Consider the following 22,702-nt stretch of genomic DNA (forward strand, 5'->3'; position numbering starts at 1 on the left):
GCATATGCAACTCCACACAGAAGATTTCAAATGAAACGGGCTCCTAGCTCTAGCAGGGCAATTCCACAGAAAATTAAATTTACCTTTTGTCACATCCATAACGCCAGTGAAATGCCTTGTCATGTGTATGATGTGAATGATAACACATATTTTTTTTGTATTTTTTTCTTATGTACATTCTGCAGCCAAAAATAGCAAATGCTCAAATTTCATGTAATCATTCACATCATATCATGCCATTACATTTTATTGGCGTTATGGATGTTACAAAAAACGTAACTTTTCATGGAATTGCCCAGCAACATTTGTAATGTCTTACCCGGCACATTTTTAGTGAGTGCTGCTGTAGCAAGGCAGTTCACTGCTCCAGGTTAGTGTGTGCTTTACCTCACTGTGTGCTCTGTGTGTTCACTAATTCACGGATGGGATAAATGCAGAGACCCAATTCCTTGTATATGCAAGTATACTTGGCCAAAAAACCTGATTTACTTTACTTATTTACATTGCAGAGCTATGGACGTTTGTAGTGGAGGAACTGTCAAAACTCAGGAACTGCTTGGCTAAACAAGGGAAAAAGGCCAAGGTATCCACCCTACATAAATGGGAGGCATTAATATGCAGGGTCAAAGATTTCATATACCCCCTGTGCAATGAGTTAGCCTGGAAATATCCAGACTCTTGTACGTACATTTCATTTGTACAGAGAGTCTGGCAGTTCTCGATAGGGAAACGTTTGCAACACTGGCATCGTGACGGGCATTAACTTTAAAATCATTGGTCCAGCCTTACCAATCACATTGATCAGAGATCCCTAACGTTACTTCCTACTACGCCTACACTTTACAAACTGACAATAAACAGCATCAACAGTCAGTAAACAATGCATGTATACCTTTGCTATAAATACATTTCTGCATTTTTCCAACTGCATTTTTTGACGTTTGCAGGCATTGCTATTTCTGTTTATCACAATAAGTTTCGGTTTCGTCTTCACATGACCTCATCGTCATCGTTCTCAGACACGCTGAGTGGACAGGTAAAGATTGGCCGAGAGAAAACCCGCAAATATACCGCAGCAGGGCCGTGGGAAGTGAGTTTTGGTTGGGGGTGCTGTAGTCCGGGGCGGGGGGAGTTAAAAAAAGTTATTGTATTTTATTTAAACGCCTTTCTCTGTTAATGGACAACAGCATACTGGCATTGCATGACACACAGCACAGGCATACATCACTGTCAAGAACATTATGGCTACACTACAGAAAAAATGCGACAAAATGTCGCAAACCACAGATTGATACTAACGCAAACAAAGTAACCGTCTGCTATCTGACGCTACACTAGTAAGGTAACAAAGTTGCTGTAGCCTTGCACCGAAATCGACGGTGAACACGAAAAATATAAAACTGTTGAACACCAACATTAATAAAACGTAATAATTATTGACGCTTCTGACATGGGTGTCAAAACAGGCTAAAGACCCTATCGCACAGCATATTAGACAGAACACATTGACTCAAAACATAACATAGGCCTACACAACGCAATATGCATAGGCTAGCCTACATTAAATTGATCCACATATGACAAATATAGCCTACAACAAATGCTGACATCATAAACGCACAGTGTAGCCTTTAACCTACACTTTCAAAAAGAAGAGAAAGAACGCTCTGAGGAGGCCACTGAAACAGGCACGCAAAGACACAGATGAATAAGTTCATCTACCTCGCTGAAGAGAGCTCTTGTTTGTGGATGGAGCTTAGGGACTGTACGATATTTAGCGGGGGGGGGGAGGGCCGGTCGCCAGACGATCGGGTTAAAAATGTTCTGCCTGGCCCTCCCCCCTGGTCAATTTTTTTTTTCCAGGGGCCTCCCCCCGGCTCAAAAAAAATCTCCTAGGCCCTCCCCCCTACGTGAATCAAATAAAACTGGTCGAAAAATTACGTTTACAAGGTTAAAACGGCCAGCAAATGTCATAAGCACACATACACACACGGGGCTACAAACCAGTGTTGCGCGGGTTTGGTCACAAGCGGCCCACGGTCGCCCGATATTTTAATCAACCCGACCGCAACTCGGACGCGAATATTAATTAGGACAAAATTATACCCGACCCGCGATCCGACCCGCTTATTTACAAAATGTGTGCTTTTGGTTATAGCCTGCATGCAGTAATCCATTTCTGTAAAACAAACTAATTTATTTGCGAAACTTTATGCAGTAGAACTACACGCAGGCATGCAGGACATAGCCTAATGTTTGCGCAGGAGAGAGAATGAGAATAAGAGCGCAAGCACGCACGCAACCACCAAGGATTAGAACACTAGGATAAGATTTGGCCATGGACATACTTCTTTCGAAAATAGAAATGGGGAGGCAAGGTAGGCAAGAGAGATACATTGCTGGTCAAAACGTTAGCGTAAGAACTGGTTTAAAATGCTGATTGAAGCACAAAGCTTTACTAAAGCACACCCACTGTTTAAAGTCACAAACACAACGAACTAAGGTAACTTTTATGCATGCGCGAACCTATACATACCGGTAGATATGGCTGTGTAGTCTGTGTCATAAGATTTATTCCTGCAGGCTGCCCGTTTCAGCTGTCATACTTTTAAATGGCTTCGCAAGAAGTAGGCCTACATAGACCATAACTTGTACTACTGTCATCTTCTTTAAGAACTTTTCCCAATATTTCCCATAGCCTATATCGCTTTTCCTGAAGGGGTATCTTTATTATTTTAACTCGCGTCTTCAGCTTCTTTACTGTTGACTTACTGTATTGATGATTTACTGTATTGATGCTAGCCTTCTCGTGATATTTTAAGTAGGCCTATTTGTAGAAACTATATATTTAATTAATTTTAACTGACCCGCCCGCAAATGACCAGAATATCATTAAAATATTTGGTTTATGACTCATAACCGCGGGTGACCTGCAAGCTTACGAGGGGAGTTGTGGGAGATTCAGGCAGGGTTGCGACTTTTTGGACTCGCCCACTCTGTCAAAAAAACGTGAATCATGTTTTGGCCTAAACCTTTTAAAATATCGAAAACGGATCATTGATCAGGGGAAAAAAATATCATGGATCAGGAAAAAATAATTTTCCTCAGCCCTCCCCCCAGGCCAAAAAAATTCTCCTGGGCCTTCCCCTAAGGCTTAAAAAATTATCTTAGGCCCTCCCCCCCCTGACGACCGGCCCCCCCCCCGTAAATATCGTACAGTCCCTTACTTAATATCCATGCCACCTTTCACCGTGGTGCACCGAGACTCCCCGATAACACTATGCATCATTTTAAGCTGAAGATTGAGGCGGCCCGTGTTCAGCTCCTTGGGAAACTCACGGTAATATTCAGCTAGCCTACTTAATATGGCATATTGTCGTACCATAAAGCTAGCGTCATAGGATATATCCCTCAGGTTTGTTTTGTTAATTTGTTTAGTTTTTGTTTAGATCTCCCAGGTCTAATGTAGGCCTAAACATTTTTTGTGCATAATAGAATAATAGACAGGGGGACGGAGAGCTTCTTTTTTTCTGATCGTGAGTGGTATGACATATAAATACGCGTGCTTTCCTGCAGGGGGTGCTGCCGCACCCCCAGCACCCCTACTTCCCACGGCTATGTACCGCAGACCCAGACGGCGTACTGAAGGGAAATTAAAATTGAGCGGTAGTAGGAGGGCGGAGCCAGGCTAGCAATCAGTTGTTTGTTGTGTGAAGTATATGTTGTTGCTGAGTGCTCTATTTTTTCTCTTTTTCTGTAAAAATCTTTTTTTTTTATCATTTAGCCTTTTTTATCTTTTGGTTTCACCCCTTCTTTTTTACATGAAAAAGAAGACATGTATGCTTTTATATATAATTTATATATTATATATCATATCATAATATTATATATTATTTCATGCACCCCCCCTCCCCCGTGTTTATAACTCAATAAACAGTTAATCACAAATATATATATATATATGGGCTTGACATTGACAATATGGGCATTGACAAAATCCCTAGCTGCACCTTTAAATGGTTGCTGTCTGGTTACACGTACAAAATGTTCAAAGTTCTGGCTGTGGTTATTTTTTTCATGACATAGATGGCATAGGGGTCCCTGCAAACAAGGTTAAACCACACACATTTCAAAACAGGATGAGGTATTCACACCTAACAGAGGCCTCATATCATTCATCAACACAGATGAAATACATTTTAATGTCAACAAGTACCTTAAATAGTCTTGGTCTAAATAGCTTCTGTAACCCTCAAATGAAAAGAAAAACAAGCATCATCTTCATTGAGTGAGTTTGTGAAAATAAGTAAATGAATAGAACATGGTGTTTAAAGCCACCTGAGGTATGTTATAAAGTAGGATGGTTACATATCCAGTATGGTAATGCATGAATCCTATTTAGTGTCAGAAAGTTCAAATCCAGTGTAGGGAATGTCCTACACTGGACTATTTGAACTTTCTGACACTAAATAGGATTCATGCATTATCATACTGGATATGTAACCATCCTACCTCTTTGTAATATATCAGGTGGCTTCAAACACCGTGTTCTATTCTCTAAACCTAACTAACCTTTCATTTAGACCATACTGCCCTGTAACTGACCCCAGGCCCTTGAGTCGTCCCTCGCCCCTGTTACTCATGGGCTCTCTTTGAACGTTTTAACACTGTAAAGCGCCATGAGACATGTGTAGGCTAATGTTTTGGCGCTCTATAAGTTAAATTAAATTTAATTGAAATCAAATGGAAAGAACATTCACCTACGACTTCAACACAACACAAATGGACGCACTTGTTCTAATCACTGAGTGGCAGGCTTGTATGGTTGTTTGGCAGAATATCTATTCCTTCATGCCATAGGCCTAGCCTAGGCTACTTTTCTATGGTCAAAGCACCCTCCAGTGTTAAGTTCCCAAATTGCCGCCATGCCACAAAAGCCGTGGACGAAACCGATGGTAAAGGTTTTTTAGTATCCTACACGCACGCTGCTGTGCTAAATTCTTCTGACAAAACATTCCGCACTTTAAAGAAATTAACTATAGAAATATGACTTTTACATAGCAAATACATTTTGTGAAGCTCCAGCTGCCATATCTGCCGCAGGGAAATGGAAGGCTGTTACCATGGTTTTATGGCGCGCTACTCCCCCTGGACTGTTCATTTGTAGCTTCTGTTGTTTGCAAGCAAATTCTCATTGTGCAGTTGTCGATACAACTGTGGAATAGTTTACGTTCGCTGAGACTTTACGCCTGATTACCCGATTCATTAGAGTAGTTGAACATTTCTTGAATGACGCAGCTGAAACATGAGAGGTTTGATGTTATTAAGCGCGTAATCACGCACGCGAGGGTCTATTGGCAATGCTTTGAAAGATGATCGAGTCTCATTCAGTAGGCTACAGAACAACAAGCATAGACGGCTGCTTTACAACACTGACGTTATTTTATTTGGTTCAGCAGGAGAACAGAACTACTTTCTACCGAATGCATAGATCAGTTTTAACAGGAGACACAGGTGCCCTTCCGCTGCACCTCAATGGATTGCACAAATGTAATGTGAGTGGAAAGATTTATATTGAACAAATAGGTCTAAATTATGTTGACAATAGCCTATATAGACCATGTGATATATATATATATTATTATCATGTTTATATATATATATATATGTTTATATATATATATATATATATATATATATATAATATTATATATATATATTATTATTATTATATATTATTATCATGTTTTTATATATATATATATATATATATATAAACATGATAATAATAACTATATATATATATAGTTATTATTATCATGTTTATAGTTATTATCATGTTTATAGGCCCTACTTAAGATTTTACTGTCGAGATCTTAAAGTGGAAATGAAGCAGTGAGAACTGTGGCCATTTTTTGGTTGCTTTTTCATTTTTGAAGATACATGGATTTTCATTAAACCAGAAATTCAAGTAGTTTCACTGGAAAATGACATGTCAATAACGACTTTCGCCACTAGGGCGCGGCCATGTTTTAAAAATGCAGGCGCTACGTCATCAGAATGGTTAGCGTTTGTTTGGATGTTTTATCCATTAGCGGACGTTCACTTTATTTCAATATGACTACGCAAATTATGTTGATGTTTGTTTTTGTGTTTGTACAAGAACAAGGGCCGCTGTAATGTAGCCTGTAGGCCTATCAGAGACAGTACTTAATTAGATTTAACTTCAGTTGCAATAATGTGTTTGGATGTTCTCACACAAGTTGTGGATTACCGCGACCTGAAAATGCAGTTGCATCGTTGATGAATTGGTGAATAAACTCGGGGGAGCGAACTTCTCATGTGTGAGTAAGAGGTTTCTTTTTGTGATTGAGTAGTATCGATGATTGCATTTGTTTCGCTCAAGTAGTAGTGGAAACTATTTGCAGAGACTTGCGAACCTGGTGAGAACCTGTTGTGGGTTCGCTAGCCTACGTCTGACTTGTGTAGGCTACTCTGTAGTAGCCTAGGTCTGTGATTCTGACAGGCATGGTTTTGTGGGTAGACGTTGTTTATGGACTGTAGGCTAGGCGTCTGAGTTTTTATTTGTTTATGTAAGCTGACATAAAATAACAAGCTGTTCACTTTAAGTAAATAAATGCACGGATGTGCCGCTTGTAGCAACCATAGATTTTAGGGTTCATGCTATGCTAGTTACAGTATGTGCTTGTTATGTTATGCTAGTACGGTATCGCAGCTTCTACCATGATAATACATTGCAGAACAACTGAGTATGGGTGTAAAAATTAGTGTAGTCTCAGGTGATCAGTGTAGTCCCCTAGCCTACCCCCTCCGCACAACCTATCAAGAGTGTGTTAGTTGGTTAACTGCTGTTTATTGGGCGTTCCAGTGTTTCGGCTCGGATGTCCCTCAGCGACCGCATTGCAACCTCCAACGTCTCGCTTTAATGATAGCATTTGGCACGTAGGATTGGACGTGATATATCTGTTATTTTGGATGAGATGTCCCATTTCCTGGCAGCAGACACTCTCCATGTGTGCCATGTCAGTGAACATAGGGAAACAACCCCCACATAAGCACCACCGATTGTTTTCTGTGTGCTCAGATACACCTCTCTCTCGATCATCTATTTTTCCTCCATAGTCAGGCTCTGTGGGGGGCACTAAAACTCCCACTGCTCTTACTGGCTCAAAAGCCTAGGCAATTGGATGCCTGTCCTCATTGGTGGGTCTATCCCATTCATCCATATCCATTTTGTTGAGGCAGTAAGCTAACTGTGAGGCTATGACAGCCGCTGTGTAAACAGCATAGAATGTTGTACCAACCATTCTTGTGATGTCATAATTTTCTGAAAACAAAGATGGCGGCGCACAGCTGAAATTAATGCAACTTGTTTGTGCTTTATTCTGAATAATGGGTCATATTTCTGACTTTATTTGTATTTATGGTATATTTAAATATTTAACTAGTGCTATAGACATCTGTTTTATTTGACTGCTTCATTTCCACTTTAAGTGCAGGCTACCTAACAGGATAGATCAGTTAATCATTCCTTTTTAGAACTACCTGCTACTAATTAACTTTCATGTAGGCTAGGTTGTTAGACTCAGACTACCAGTTTTATTGTCATAGAAGATTGTATCCTACCTAAGTGAACTTGGGTCTTAACAGACTTAACATTTGTTAATGGCTTACAGCTGCTATTTGAATTATTTGTATGGGCTACCCTGTCTGCATTTATTGAGTTTTATTTGGATATTTCTGATTTTTTATTAAACATAATTTTAGGATGACTACATTTCCCAGTTAGTACGTCGCCTTGAGGAACTTGACATCTCAAGAGGAAAACCAAACCATCTGGTAGGACATCTGTGCTGTTGCCAGGATTGAATGATGAAGGAAGATGCATTTCTTTAAAGGTTCAACCATATCTGTAGGGAGTTGTAATAAACACATTTTCATCATAGGCCCAGGTGCACAACTGCAATGGAAGTCTGGAAAGGGAGGACTATCGCTGCAGTAGCAATCTAGAATCGCCCTTGGTGTAAGTGCACATCAACTCCTCTGTCCTGCAGCTTTGCAACTGTGACAGCCCACTCATTCAGGGATCATTTAAATGTGTGGATGAGGCTTGTGGTAATTAATTCCCTGTGTAACATGCATCTGTAACTTTATTGCTGGTTTCATTGTCGAGAGACAACAATAGTTTAGTCCTCTTCTATGTCAATAGTATGCTCTCTGTGTCAAGGCCTTTACATGTGGTGAATAAATCAGAAATGTACACCACCTCTCTGACAGCATCTGATGGCTGCACTGTCTACCTTGCCAGTTTGTAACCTGTATTTGAACTCTGTGCACCTTTCCAAGGCCGTGCAACACAAAACCACTTATTCTGGGGAAATAGTTCTACTGAGCACTTAATTAGTGACCCTCTAATTAAATACATTTTCTCCAGGAGTGATGCTGCGCAGAGGCAGACTAGCTGATTGACTGGTTACATTCCCTCTCTAATTCTAAAAGTGTTTTGTGTTTTTGTTTCAATAAAATCAGTCTAGAAAAGCTCTCCGGCACAAGACCAGGAATGCTGACACAGAGGTTGCGTGATCATCTGAAGCCACAGTTTGTCACTGGTGGGAATCTCCATCAGCAGACACAAGGACAACGGCAGCAGAATGCAGTTGAGAGTGCTGATTTGCTGAGAATCACACCCATCCAGGTCTCAAACAGCCAGTGGGTCAAGACCAGGTGGTGGGTTAAAAGGGAGTGGACGAGCATTTCTGACCTTTGGGGTGCAGACATTAATGAGAGCAGCAGGGAATTGATGGGCTACCACTCAAACGACAGCGACATCTCTGACCAAGAGAAGGGAAACGCATTTTCCCGCTGGGCCAATCCTATTGAGATGGACCTGAGACCTGAGCCCTTTGACAGGGATCCAGACGTCTTGACCAGAGAGGCTGCAGAGGCCCAGCAGGTTTATCCTGAGGTTCTGCCAGGACCCCTGAAGTGGTTGCATATGACTCGGAGCCTGTCGGCCCTCCCTGGCGAGGGGGAAGAGGAGAGAGCATGGCATGGTTTGTACACGCAGGACGCCTCTGTCTCTGCTATCGTCTCACGCTTAATCGAGCTGGAGAGGCTTCAAGCTGCCACAGTGTTGAAAGAACGGGTCAGGACAGGCAGATCACGACCTGCCACGGCTGTCCCCATCACAAGGTGCTGCTCGCGTCAGAGGAAACTGGACCCTTGTGACCCCCGGTCAGCAGTCTCAGGAAGAGGAGAGTGCAGGTCTGCGGTGTCTGTTTTCACAGATATGGCTACTTCAGACAAGGCTTCCATGACCCACAAGATGACGACGTCAGGAGTTCAAACTAAACAGCGGCAGTCAAAGATGGGCTCCAAGCACAAAGCTGGTCCCTCGAACAGGCCTAGTTCATGCTCTGAACTTAGAGCTGAAAAGCTTGTGCCAGGCCTTTCTTCAGGTTCATCAACCTCACCAAAACCAACTTCGCTCAATAAAACCAAACGTTTAAAAGCTACCAAGAAAGAAATATCAAAGAGGGGTCGCACTGGTTTTACAAAAGGACACAAAAGTAAGGTTTAATATATCAATGTAATGATGTGAGATCTGTAAATATTTAAGTGATGGGGGATGTTATTTTTGAAGTCTCCATTGTAGTTAGCAAACAGACATGTAGTTTTAGGGAATTAAGTCAATACAGTGGTTGTGTCTGATTAATTGACAAGACTGGATAAAGGTTACAATCATTCCAATTTATTTTGAAGTTGTAAGACATGATGTACTCCACAGTTTCTATGCATGTTCATGTTTGCACCAAAGAGTTGGGATGTAAGAGTAGACATCAACATTCTTAAAGATGAATAAAACAACACACTCCACAGAGAACAATCACTAGGCGGTAGATGGGAAATCGGGACTTGATGTCTTGTATGGCCAAACAAGGAAATGGAGGAAGATGACTTACCCTGAAAAACACAAATATTTAAGGTCACCAGAGTGATCATACTTGTATCTGTACAGATTGGTCAGTAACAAAGAAGAAAGGCATTACCTCAATGTTGATCACTTGGCATAGATATGCCAATTAATTATTAATAGCTCAAGTGTGGTAATGTCACCATGTAAATCTTTCTCAAGTCAGTACTACATGTAAAATATATATTTACAAATGCACTATAATGTATTATTTCTTAAAAACAGCTGTTCTATTCTTTAAGGGGACAAAAGCAAACTGCAGCCATGTTTAAACTTTAAAAAGTACGCTCTCTAGAACAGAAACCTTTGTCCAGTAGAGGTTCCTTGTGAGACTTCTCTAAGGGGCTGCACCTAAAACAGAGAATACGTAAACCAGCATCTTGCTGCACACTTGAAAGGACAATACAGATTGAAGCATCTGAAAACGCAGCTCATGTGTATGAGGATTTCCCCCGTATTGGCTAGCTGTAAAGAAGTATGAGAGGCACTAGATTAACCCAATCACACGGTTCTACAGACAGATACAAGGTCAAGAACATTAGCCTACATAAAAAACTTGGATACACTTGGATCTCCACAGTCTTTTGTTAAATTAGGAAGTTGCTGCTTCATGCACACCCGTGTAAGATCTACCCAAGCATAACTTCACATAGGTCTCTGCTCCTGCAGTATAGTCTCCTAAAATGTGGCTCAGCAGACATTTTACCCTTTTACAATCACCTCTAAGCCCTCGTAATTGTAAACTATGCAATTGAAAACCATGAAAGTGCCCTACAGGGCTATCTTTCATCTTGACCAGACAGTAAATGTAGCTTATAATCCGTCCCACCCCCTTGTTCAGATGTACATCTTAACATGGCTTTGGCACTCAGCTACACATGCCATTAGAAATGACCTGGGTGAGCAGCCTTGTGGAGGTGTCGTCTCAGTGAAAGCAGAGGCAGGCTCTGGAGGGAGGGGGCTCAAGGCAGAGCCCCGCTGGGCTGGTGGGGGCATACTGGGTCTCTGCCTCTCTCTCAGCAACCAGGGGGGATGGAGGAGGGTGGGGGGGGGACAGCAGGAAAAACATCACAAACAACAGTTAGTCGCGGGAAATACACAACTGGATGCTCTACTGCTTCCTGCAATGCACACAGAGTCTATTCAATAAACCCTGACATGGAAGAATCACTGCGGAAACTGACTGACGGCCTTGTTTCAAAATGAGAGACCGGAGGTCTTAATACTTGCTTAGTCATTACTCTCTTCACAAAACATTTTTATTTTTTGTTCTTTAACAGATCACATTTACTGTGAATGTACAATAAATTCAAACTGTCAAGTCAGCATGCAGGAGAGAAAAAAAAAGAAAAGGAGAAAATAGTTAAACATTTACTACTTTATCGTATACTGGCTGCTATTTTGTTTTCTGTAAATGTATACAGAACTTCCAAAGGTGGCCTTGACATTATTCAGGAAATAAAGTAAAGAAGCAATTACCGCTCATAACAAGCAGATTCAAAGACCAGATCAGGAATACCCCTGTATCAAAAGACAACATGATCACAAACACACATAAGAACAGAGGATACAACACAAGAAAAGCATTTTAAACAGCCTTTGGAAAGTGCACATTCAAACTGAAAGAAACACAGGGGGTAGTGCAGGCGACACAACTGGAGTTTAAACATGTCAATGTGCAGTTTCAGCCATTTCAAGGGTGAAATCAGGAAACTGGGAGAGCACACTGCACAACGGCTCTGCACGAACAGAAGCAACAGTACACTGAAGGTGCTGCAGCCCCCCTTCCCACCCGTACCCTGAATACCTCTCTCTGGACACGTCATATGCTCAATGTGTTCTCTTCTAATTCTGTTCTGCTGTTTTTTTTTTGCATTTAGATTGGCCATATCATCAACAGGAAAACAGATGAGAAACACCAAAACTACAAACTCTGGAGGTTCTTGTTTAAAGTTTGCAACATGCAGGCGATACCCCGCAAAAAAACCCCAGACCAAACAGTAAAAAAAAGAAACAACCAAACAGAAAAATCAATTTAGAGTCAGAGGATGTTCACACGACACGTATATTAACATGTGATAAGAACACCAGGAGAAGCTAACCGAGGGGGCCTTTGGGAGGGGAGGGCGGAGTATGCTTACCTTCAGTGTACTGAAAGTGGTACCCAACCTGCCTGAAAAAGAGGCGGCCTTCCCCTGCAGGTGAGCCACCAGTTGGACCCCCGAGATGCCAAATTGGGCAGAGACACACCTACAGCGAGGGCATGCGGACGAGGGCCTGCACACCGTTGGAGGTGGGGAAGGGGTGGGCGCACTCTCGCTCTCACACCTGAGGGAGACGTGGACACGCACAGCATTTATGCTGGTCTTAAACCACACTACCAAGACCACACTGTATACCTTATCTATATACAGGTGGCTGTACTTCGCTCTAAACTGAAACTGGAAACCTAAACACAGTCCCTTGTAAGGCCCACTGACATTTTGTGTCGTAGCATTGCCGACTTCAAATGATACCCCCCCAAAAAAACCCTTCTTCCTTCTACTCAGGATCTGAATAGCTTAGTGAAACATATTTACAGTTCTGAGGAAGTCTGCTACAACAGCTAAAAAGCTAAGCTTATTTTACACTTGTGGCAAATCTGAGACTTACATGTAGAACAGACATGTTATTCTCTGAAATATCATTTTTAAGTAGAATTCAGCGCAGTTCTTCTTGATATTTTACAACAACCCTTTCAAGAACAAACTTAACAGATACTCTACACCCCTGATTTGATATATTACTGCACACAAACAAAGGAACGAGAAGCCTAAAAATGCGTGTTGCTAAAAAAAAAAAAAAAAAAAAAAAAAAAAGTCAAGAATGTGGGATACAAATGTACTGTTTGCAGCAGGTTTTGGGCAGGATTTGGAGTACTTAAGTGTGAGAGTCCTCATGAGTCCGGAGGGGTGCTGTGAGATCTCAGATCTTCTCCTGGATGAAGGGGTGCTGCAGGGCCTGGTTGATGCTGATCCTCTTGGCTGGGTCCAGCATGATAATCTGGTCCATTAAGTCTCTGAGCTGCATGACCTTTTTACGCTGGTCCTCCGGAAGTCTCTGGCGGCCAATCATATCGACCAGCAGGTCCTTGGTGGGGTTAATGGTACTCATGATGGTGACCTTCTCCTGTGATCGGATGGATAGAAGAGACAGAAGAGGAAAAACAGCAAAATTGGAAGGGGGTGGGGGTTGGAAAGAAATCCGGTTAAGGGTTGGGCTTAACAAAGTATGAAGCATGCAACTGGTTATGATTATGGCAAAGTTGAGTGCATTACTTTTCCATTGAGCATGTCAGAGCAGAGGGAAGTGAATAAATGATGTACTTACTCTCTCAGTAACCTTATCTACTTCTATGTAAAGGAAGTTTAAATTTTGATCAAAGTGCTGGTCCTTGAACAAGCCTTTTCTAATCATCTGTAGAGAGACATGAACACATTTGTTAAAAACAAAAAAGTGTTTAAAAATGAGACAGTCAATGAACTTGAAATGAGTGCTGTGGATAAATATGCCCTGAGATGCTATCAGTCTGAGCTTTCACAAGCAAAAATAAATCACCACATTAGAATAGTCATGGTCATTAAAGTATCTGACTGCCAATCTCTGATCCTGTAAAAAACAAGGACTTTCAAAGTTAACAAACGAGTATCAGGTTTTTCTTCCAAAAACGACATCTAAGAACTTGCCTACTAAGCACCCGGACAGCCACCACAAAAATATAAATACTGGGAAATGCAACCGCCTCTGGGGTTTTGCAATCTCTTCCAGAAATTTCAACATGAAGCAATCAGCAATCTTTCACAAAAAAACTAAACTGGGGAAGTTTAAGGCCAAAAAAAATTGTTGTTAGTGTCAGTGTCACTTTTTGCTAGATATTTGCTACATTTGGTATTGAGCCTTCTGGCAGCGCCATACATATTACAAATTTGAGTTGAGTCTAAGAGAGTCTGAGGAGCTGGCATAGTTATCCGAACAGTCTCTCATATCAAACCTCACCTTGTTAGGCATCTTGCCCTTTAGGTCCATTGCAAGCTTAATCATGTGGTTGTTGGTTTTCCCAGGAAAGAGGATTTTCCCTGTGTACAACTCATAGAGAGTGCATCCCACTGACCACATGTCGAGTCCATAATCATACGGCTTCCCAATGACTGTGGAGAGAGCATGAGCAACGTTTTTTCACACAACTTGTAACCGTAGAAGCGAAGTGTGTAACGTGTCCCAACAGAACAGGGACCACACACTCATTCACACACATGTCCACACTTGATGCTCAAAACTGAAAACTAAGCTGGCAAAAATAAATCAAATGAAATCCCAGAGGCATGCTGAATCTTAAGTCCAAGTTAAAGCTTACTGATTTCTGGTGCCCGGTAGAAACGGCTGACCAGGTATGGAGTGATGTCGTTGTCGGCCACATGTGAGGCTGATCCGAAGTCACACAGCTTGAGGATGGTCTTGGACTCGTTCACCTGTGTAGGAGGAGATGTGTGACGTTAACCAGGTATGCCTTGTGTGGGTCTTGGTGACACCATATAGTCAGAGTAACCCATAGATATGGTACGTGCCGTTAGTGATCCTTTTCGTTCCCCTGGATAGTGTTTCATTTCACCATGAATCAATTTGTGAATATGACAGACAGTTATCTTGCATCCGTAAACCACTTCTCTAAATGGGTAAAATAGCAGTTAATGTGATGACTAGTGCTGTGTGTCTGGCCGTGTGTGTAAGGTGGCTCACCAGAATGTTGTCTGGCTTGATGTCAGCATGGAGGATGTTGCAGCGCTTGAGCAGTTTGAGGGCCAGGAAGAGCTGCTGGCTGTAGGACCGCACAGCCTTGATATGCAGCCCCACATCTTTGCCATACTTTTTCAGCACCTCACGGAGGTTCATACTGTAGTCAAAATGTCACACACACACGCACATTATTATTATTATCTGCTGTCAGAGTGAGAGCAGACTCTAAGCTGATAAATTGCGAGCTAATTACGTAATCAAAGCCCTTGGGAGACGAATACAGAAACAAAGCTAAGTCCTTAATGCTCTCTTGTTCTTTGTTTCATGATAGGACAATCATGGGAAACTACTTGTCTCATGAAGACAGTACTTATGAGCACTGGCTGACATGGAGCTGGTCCATGTGCACTAACCTGAGCGGCTCGAACACTAGGCACAGGTGCTGCTTGTGGTAGAAGTGCCTGAAGAGCCGGAGACAGTGGAACTTGTCGTCAGGGTCAGCATCATTCAGCTTCTTTAGGAATTCCAGCTCTTTAAGGCCCGTTTTCTGCCTGGAGGGTAGACACACAAGTTAGATCAACAATATGCAGGTTTTGTACCCTTCTTTTTTCTTTAAAAAAAAAGAGAGAGAAGGTCCAACCCAACCCAAAATGCATGTATAACTCCAAATACCAGTAATGGACATGTTTGCTGAAGCCTGCCTAGTGCCTACATGCAGAGTGGGTTTTAAAGGAGAAAGCAATGGAGACATGAAGTTCTTCATCTGTTCTCAAGACAGCTGCAAACTAGTGGGAAAGGGGGACAAAACACATCTCACATCTCTTCAGCCAGCATGTGCGACTATCTGTTTTGTACCGAGTGAATCGACTAAAAGGAGCACATCTCTCCTTACTCACAAATAGTTAGCCAGCTAGCAGTTAGCTTTCATGAGTTCCAGTGTGCTGTGAACTAGTTAGTTGCTATCTTTGGATAAAATCCTTGCTACTGCTAACTGTGCAGTGGTGAGACTGGTCAGACAGACTCACATGAGCTCATTGTTACGGATGATCTTCACGGCCACCTCCTGGTTGGCTCTGGCCATGTCTCTGGCACGGATCACGTTGCTGAACACACCTTGTCCAGTGTATCCATACACACTGTACCTCTTGTCCAACATCTCCCCAATATTTACTCCTAGGAAGGGAAACAGACGGCACAGCTTGTTCCTCTGAGTAACAACACGGCTGTATTTGGCTCTCAGAACCAAAACTGGCCCAAGTAGGTATAAATAAATGATGATGTAGTGACATTGAAATTTAACTAGAAACATGAAAAATCTTAGTAATTCCATGGAACCTAACACTACTAAATGTGACTGCACATTTGTTGATGGCAGAAAAATGGCAAGTACTTTAACTACAAATATTATCCTCCACAATTCTTTTGAGTGGCTTAGGGATTCAAACGTACGGTAGTAACCCTCTGCATCCGTCCAGTTGTCCTTGAGGTTGGGGTTCTCCTTGAAGTCTTTCCCAATGCCAGCTGCTCGTAGCCTTGCACTCTGCAGAGAGAACATGGACACTGTTTTCATTACATTACATTACATTTGGCTGACACATTTTTAACCAAAGCGACTTACAACATGGTACACTGTTTAAAGCTTTTTTAAAAACAATTCTAGAAAAATGTAAAACAATTTAAAAGGTACAGTACAATAAGAGCAAGTTAGTGCATCAGTGAGTGCTGTTTTTATACAGTGAGGTGTCAGTTAGTGCTAGAATTAGCAAGGCTAGTTGTAAGTAGTGCTATGAGAGGAGATATTTTCCGAAGAGCTGGGTCTTCAGGAGTTCTTTGAAGATAAAGAGAGATGTCCCTGCCCTAGTAGGAACTGGTAGCGTGTTCCACCAGCGAGGAACAACAGATGAGAAAGTTTGGATTGGCCTGAGCGTACCGGTGGCAGAGCTAGACGTCGTTCGCTTGAGAAGCGCAACGGTCGAGAGGTAGCATATGCCTGTATGAGGGCATTCAAGTAGGTGGGAGCAGAACCGGAGACTACTTTGTAGGCAAGCGTTAGAGACTTGAATTAGATGCGGGCCGCCATAGGTAGCCAGTGTAGCTGGATGAGCAGCGGGATAACATGTGCCATTTTGGGTTGGTTGTAGTCTGGCTTTCACCAGACCAAGCTCAATCTTTTAGGATTGAACATTAGTCTAGGGAGTCCGCTATGTATTTTTTACTGCACAAGAGGCGTGATCAACGTGCATAGTTAAAATGACTCTGTACGCAATTGGATAGCCATTCACCAATCTGACCAACAAACCGGGTGACGTTTGCAGAGCGACGCGAAAACTCCAGGCTCTCCCGCTATCGTCATCGTGTTTTAAACCTGCCAATAGCGCGCCAGGTGGATAAGCCAGTTTGTGATTGGCCCCCGCAAAAGTGTAACGGAAGCAGGAGAAAGAGATGTACAGGTTTTCAGCCTGAGCTGCAGGGCGGAAAAGAAACCGCCGTCAGATCAGGCTAAGTTCACCCAGCCTAGGTTGGTTGTAGACCAGGCACGCCGCCGCATTCTGGATCATCTGAAGGGGTTTCCCTGTGCAGGCTGAGAGACCAGTCAGGAGGGGCGTTACAGTAGTCAAGTCGAGCATGACTCCTAAATTTCTTGCATCCCTGGTATGTGCAACAGACATGGAGTCAATTTTGATGTGATAATTTATTGTAAATTTATCTGGGAGGACCAGCAGTTCAGTTTTTGAGAGGTTTAGCTTGATGTGGTGTGCCTTCATCCATTTGGATATGCCTGAGAGGCAATCAGAGATCCGTGCCGCGACCAAGGGGTCATCAGGTGGAAAAGACAGATAGAGCTGTGTGTCGTCTGCATAGCCGTGGTATGAGAAGCCATGCAAATGGATAATCTGTCCCAGAGAGGTGGTGTAGATAGCAAAGAGAAGGGGGGCCCAGCACTGAGCCCTGTGGGACCCATGTGGTGAGATAGTGAGGTGCAGACAGCTGTCCAAGCCAGGATACGTTAAACGAGTGTCCTGTGAGGTAGGATTCAAACCAGGAGAGAGCAGGGCCAGATATGCCCATGTTTGAGAGTATAGAGAGAAGGATATGGTGATTAACCATGTCAAAGACAGCCGATAAGTCAAGCAGAATGAGTACTGATGACCCGTGCGGTCGCCCTGGCTTTCTTTAAGGCTTCTGTTACGGACAGCGGAGCTGTTTCGGTTGAGTGGCCAGATTGGTTTGGATCAAGAAGGTTGTTCTGTGAAAGGATTTCAGAGACCTGTTTGTAGACTACTCGTTCGATACCTTTGGATAGGAAAGGTAGGAGTGAGACAGGATGGTAGTTCTCAACTTGAGCAGGGTTGAGAGAAGTTTTATTTAAGTAACGGTGTTACCCAGGCTGTTTTGAAGAGGTTAGCGAAGCATTGATCACATGTGTAATAGCTGGTGTGATGGTCGGGCTGATGGACTGAAGTAGGCTCGTAGGTATAGGGTCCAACGAGTGTGTGGTAGGACGGCTACATGTCAGAAATCTAGATACCTCACTCTCGGAGAGAGGCATGAATGCAGAAAAAGATGTGCCAGCAACAGCCAGAGGTTGAAGGAGTGCAATATCTTATTCGGTCGTGTCCTGTGGACATGTAGATAATTGACTGCTGATTGCCGCCACTTTGCTTGTAAAAAATGAGGCAAGGGTATCAGCAGTATTATCTTAGCAGCAGTGATGCTGGCTGAGTGTGTTTTTGAGGTCATCAGTTAGTTTAGATTTGTGCCATTTTCTCTCTGCGGGTCAGAGACTTTCTAATGAGGAGACACAGCACTAAAAAAATCCTCCTTAGAAATTGCTTTTTAATACAAAGCAATGTGATACTAAGAATCATAACTGTTACATTCTGTCAGAGGCAAGCAGGTGACATGGAACCTGATGGCACCATGGAATTTGATAAGTCCATATAATGAATTGTTTGGACATGGACAGCGGTGATGACAAAAAGACAAAACCTCATACAGGTTGCATGTAACCAAACCCGTGCAGATCCGCTTTCACAAACGCGCGCATTTAAACCTGGAAGGTCAAAGACCTGTGCAATGGAAATCGGTTACTGAGCACTCACATCAAAGTAGGCTGCAAACATGTCATCGGACTCCGTAAACATATCCGGCGCTGATGGCTTTCTCGCACCGGATCCTGCAATGGGAGAGGACAAGTGTCACTAATTGCCATTCTCAATGTAAACATTTACAATGGCAATATAGTACATGCGGTTTTGGCTTCCAAAAGGCAAACCACACTGGCACATATTCCATTTGTAATGTATGAGCTTCCTATTATTTAACCATATTAAAGTGAGAACATCCCTTCACACTCACAATGTAACTTAAAATGTAACAACACACGACTGTGTACCATGTAATCACATGTGTCGTCGTACCTTCTTTCTCTTGGGCTAGCAAATTCTGCTTGGCCATGACATTGGCCTCGAAGGTGTCCAGGTTCTCGCGCTCGTACTCCTTGACGTCGGCGGCCACACGCTCCAGGATGTCGTCGGGGGAGGGCGAGCGGCTGCGGGGGGTGCTCTGGGGGCTGCTGGGCTCCGAGGGGGCCGACATGTTGCTGTCCTCATTCCCCCCCTTGTACTTCTGCCAGTGACAACACACACACACACACACACACACACACACATACACACACACACAAAGCAGCATATTGGAGATGGCCACAGGGAGCATTACAGAGCAAAACAACAGCCCGGTAAGATCGTTTTGCACCTCACACAGCGATTTCACACAGCGAGCAAAGCTAAGACGAGCAGAGCTAACTGAACTGATGTTTGTTATAATGGTTTCAGGAAAACTAACAAGCTTGGTAAGGACTGTTTGAAATCATATGATATCATATTGTAACATACCTGCACAATGGCCAAACGCTGAAGTCTTCTCTGCTCAATGAGAGCCTCCTCATCCTCTTCGTCCACCTCAAAATCCACCAGCCTGCACATGTACACAAGCCAAAGCACACATATAGTTAATCTTCCAGCGGTCCTCACTAGTCTCCTGTGTCCACTGACACTTGCATAAGATTACAAACTCGCATAAGAATAGCTTACACTTCATCGTCAGAATCGTCCTGCTCTGCCTTCATGCCTTCGGACAAGCTGCCCTTAAACTTGTCCTCTCGGTCCCGGCTCCGTCTCCCTGGACGCCCCTCTCGTGAACCAGAGCGCCGACGCAGTCTCCGACCCAGTCTGTCCCTGTCCATAGACCTGCATGATAAAAGGCTCCATTTCAACACTCAAAGGCATTACAAAAGGAGAAACACATCCAATATTTTGCTACTTTGCTACTATGAAACAAAATAAAAGCAAAGCTAAATAAAAAGTGGCTGAAGAATGACATGGAGAGTGGGGGCTGCTGGGATAGTGAATGTGTCTCTACCTATTTTCCACACATCTAGCTTCTTGTCACTGTGTCTGCCCACCTGCGTCTAAGAGGTGACCTGCTGATTCGTCTCCTGGGAGAGCGTGATCTGCGTCTCTGGGGTGACCGACTTGGTCTTCGTCTACCACCTGATGTGGGGCTCATCTCCCTTGTCCCCTCTCGGCCTCTAGCTGACAATTCTTCCCGTGGACGTGTTCTGTGAAATAATAATGCCAAAACTAATGACTGGACAGTGCACTGACAGCATAAGCCTGTCAGAGAGGGTATGTGCACAAATCACTAAAGGCTGTGTACGTGTTAAAAGTGAGCATTTATTTGAAAAAAAATAATAAACACCCCCCCCCCCCAAAAAAAAAAAAAAATAACATTTTGAAGAATAGGGAGCAGTAGTAGAGCTGCATAGCATCACACGTTCACTGTATTTACCAAGAGTACACCAACTTTAAACAGCAGCTAAAAATTCATGAAATCAACATGCAGGAAATGACCATAAAATTAAAACATGCTGGTACCTGACAGGTGAAGGCCTTGGACGATCTCCCTCCCTTCTCCTCCTCTCCTGAGACCGTGAGTGCCCCCTTCTGCCAGGAGATCTGTAGCGGGATGTGGAGGAGCCTGGGGCGGACCTCCTGTCGGCACGCTGAGGGGAGTGGTGCTCCCTTCGCCTGGGGGAGGCGCTGTGCTGCTGGGGGCTGGGTCCCCGCTTGCGGCTGGGCGATCGGTTCTCTTTCCCTGATGATGTCTCTTTGGTAGGGGACTTGCCTGGCCTCTTGTCTTTGTCCTTCTCCTTCTCAGCCTCTGGCAACTTGGTCCTCCACTCTCTGGAGCGAGAGCGCCTCTCCCTGGACCGGCTCCTCCTCTCGTCTGATTTGGACCGTGTGGGATTCTGTTCTCCTGGTGGCGCCATCGTGGAGGGTGAGGGGGCTCTTTTCACTGTGCTGCCCATCAGCGGGGCCTCGGGTGACTGAGAGTGCTGGCCGACTTTCTCTACCGACGTTCTTCTCTCTTTGGACTGGTCCGCACTTCTGGAGCTCCTTTCTGGAGACCGCCTGCGGGGAGCTTTCTCCTGATGCCTGGTGTCCGACTCCGCTTCACTCCTGCTCTTTCTTCTCTCGTCCTTGTGCTGCTTTACCTCACGCTCCTTGGACCTGCTTCGGCTGCGACGTCTGGAGCCAAAAGCTGCCTCTTCTGTGAAGTCCCATCGGCTTCTCCCGGCCTCCCTGCCTGAGTGTGCACCGCCTTGTCCCCTCGGCTGCTCTCCGTTGCGTACCCTCTCCTGGAACTCACCGCCGTCTTCCTCTGAGCCCGAGTTGTAACCCTGCAGGATGAGGCCCATGCCGGAGTGCACCCGGCCCTCCATCAGTTCGTTGTCCAGCTCAGCCTGAATCATGGCCCTTTGCTTCTCCAGGTCCTCCAAAACAGCCAGGTCATCCAGCCTGGGTCTCTTCAGTGAGGAGGGGGAGAGATCATCCTCTCCCTCTAGGAAATTATCCACAGCATCATCCCCTTTAGCTGAATCTTTGCGTTTACGCTTCTTATGTTTGTGCCTGTGCTTGTGTCTGCGGTCCTTGTCTTCTGGAGACGGGTGCTTGTGTTTCCGGTGTTTGCTGCGGTGTTTGTGTTTCTTTCTCTTGTGTTTAGCGTCATGCTTCGTGAGTTCGTCTTTTCCATCTCCTGTCAACTCCTCTCCTGTGCAATCACCATTATCCTCATTCCCACTCTTCTCTGAACTCTCCAGTTCCTCTCCCCTGAAAAAAAGAGTATTGGCCAATTTACATCTTGAACGTTAGTCACATATAAAGTATGACGACTACATATTTAGGTACCATAAAGATACAAGGCATCTCTACTCAGGCAACTAGCTCCAACTCCGACTGAATCCATCCATCTAAATGTAACGTTAATGTATTTCAACTGCCGGGGACTAACTTACACAGCTGACGAGAAGAACCAACAACCTCTAACTAACATTGTCCATACTCTGCTGTTCACCATCTGCCGTTGACAATAATAACACATATCAAGAAAATCATACCTAGCTAGCAAGCTAAAATACATCAGCATTAGCATAACAACGTTAACGTTGATGTTAATTGTTAAGTAACTTAGATGACTAGCATTAGCATACGGTTCATTTGTGACGATCGTGAAATCAAACTCCTCCGTGTACAGCTGATGGTAACACATTTCGTTTAATAAGTTGTTAACTAACTTATTTTACTGCGTAACGTCAATGCACAAGGGACAGTACATGTTTCTTACCCATGTTCTCTGCTACTGTCAAACACAAACGTCTCCATGTCAGCCATTTTCATTGTCTCTTCATCATCTTTGCTCATGCGCAGGAGAGGAAGGTCGAATGGTAAACACAGCAAGGCACCGCACGTCAGTTTCAAATACTAAAAGAAACGAAAAATCTAAGTCTCAAAATGTTGTTTTAATTTGGCAATATATGTGCAATTTTGTTACAGACGTTATTGAGCCGAAAAAAAAGCCTTTTACATAAAC

At 43.6% G+C, this 22,702-nt stretch overlaps 1 protein-coding gene and 1 long non-coding RNA gene across 4 annotated transcripts; one reads left to right on the forward strand and one right to left on the reverse strand.

Moving 5' to 3' along the window:
- Positions 1-4,950: 4,950 nt before the first annotated feature.
- LOC143133756 (uncharacterized) lies at positions 4,951-9,062 on the forward strand. The gene is made up of 4 exons (XR_012988543.1): positions 4,951-5,555; positions 7,789-7,860; positions 7,968-8,044; positions 8,551-9,062. It is a non-coding gene; the product is annotated as an uncharacterized LOC143133756 (long non-coding RNA).
- A 688-nt stretch (positions 9,063-9,750) lies between these two features.
- On the reverse strand, positions 9,751-22,631 carry prpf4ba (pre-mRNA processing factor 4Ba). Of its 3 annotated transcripts, none has more exons than XR_012988540.1 (16): positions 22,457-22,631; positions 20,707-21,942; positions 20,235-20,390; positions 19,864-20,019; positions 19,666-19,747; positions 19,189-19,396; positions 18,871-18,944; positions 16,217-16,307; positions 15,793-15,940; positions 15,181-15,318; positions 14,771-14,924; positions 14,388-14,502; positions 14,030-14,181; positions 13,364-13,450; positions 12,136-13,162; positions 9,751-11,515 (listed from the first exon to the last, which is right to left on the reverse strand). XR_012988540.1 is itself a non-coding variant. In XM_076293609.1 (15 exons), the coding sequence occupies exons 1-15, from the start codon at positions 22,531-22,533 to the stop codon at positions 12,959-12,961; spliced, it is 3,078 nt and encodes a 1,025-aa protein (XP_076149724.1). In that variant the 5' UTR covers positions 22,534-22,631; the 3' UTR covers positions 9,751-12,958. The 3 variants fall into 3 exon arrangements, 1 of the variants encoding a protein (XP_076149724.1); XR_012988541.1 differs by having other exon boundaries at positions 9,751-9,984; positions 10,299-13,162; XM_076293609.1 differs by having other exon boundaries at positions 9,751-13,162.
- Positions 22,632-22,702: the final 71 nt, after the last annotated feature.

Source organism: Alosa pseudoharengus, unplaced genomic scaffold (genome assembly GCF_046254945.1).
Source record: "Alosa pseudoharengus isolate Yale_2024_CS ecotype anadromous, Long Island Sound unplaced genomic scaffold, YU_APseudo_1.1 YU_APseudo_1.1_scf_2, whole genome shotgun sequence".
NCBI lineage: Eukaryota > Metazoa > Chordata > Actinopteri > Clupeiformes > Clupeidae > Alosa > Alosa pseudoharengus.

Excerpts from the sequence above, each read along its gene's own strand:
- prpf4ba (XM_076293609.1), bottom strand. The coding sequence starts at position 22,533 with ATGAGCAAAGATGATGAAGAGACAATGAAAATGGCTGACATGGAGACG. Across the intron at positions 20,020-20,234 it reads AGGTCACCTCTTAGACGCAG|GTCTATGGACAGGGACAGAC; the intron begins GTGGGCAGACAC and ends TTTATCATGCAG. Across the intron at positions 19,397-19,665 it reads AGCGTTTGGCCATTGTGCAG|AAGTACAAGGGGGGGAATGA; the intron begins GTATGTTACAAT and ends TGTCACTGGCAG.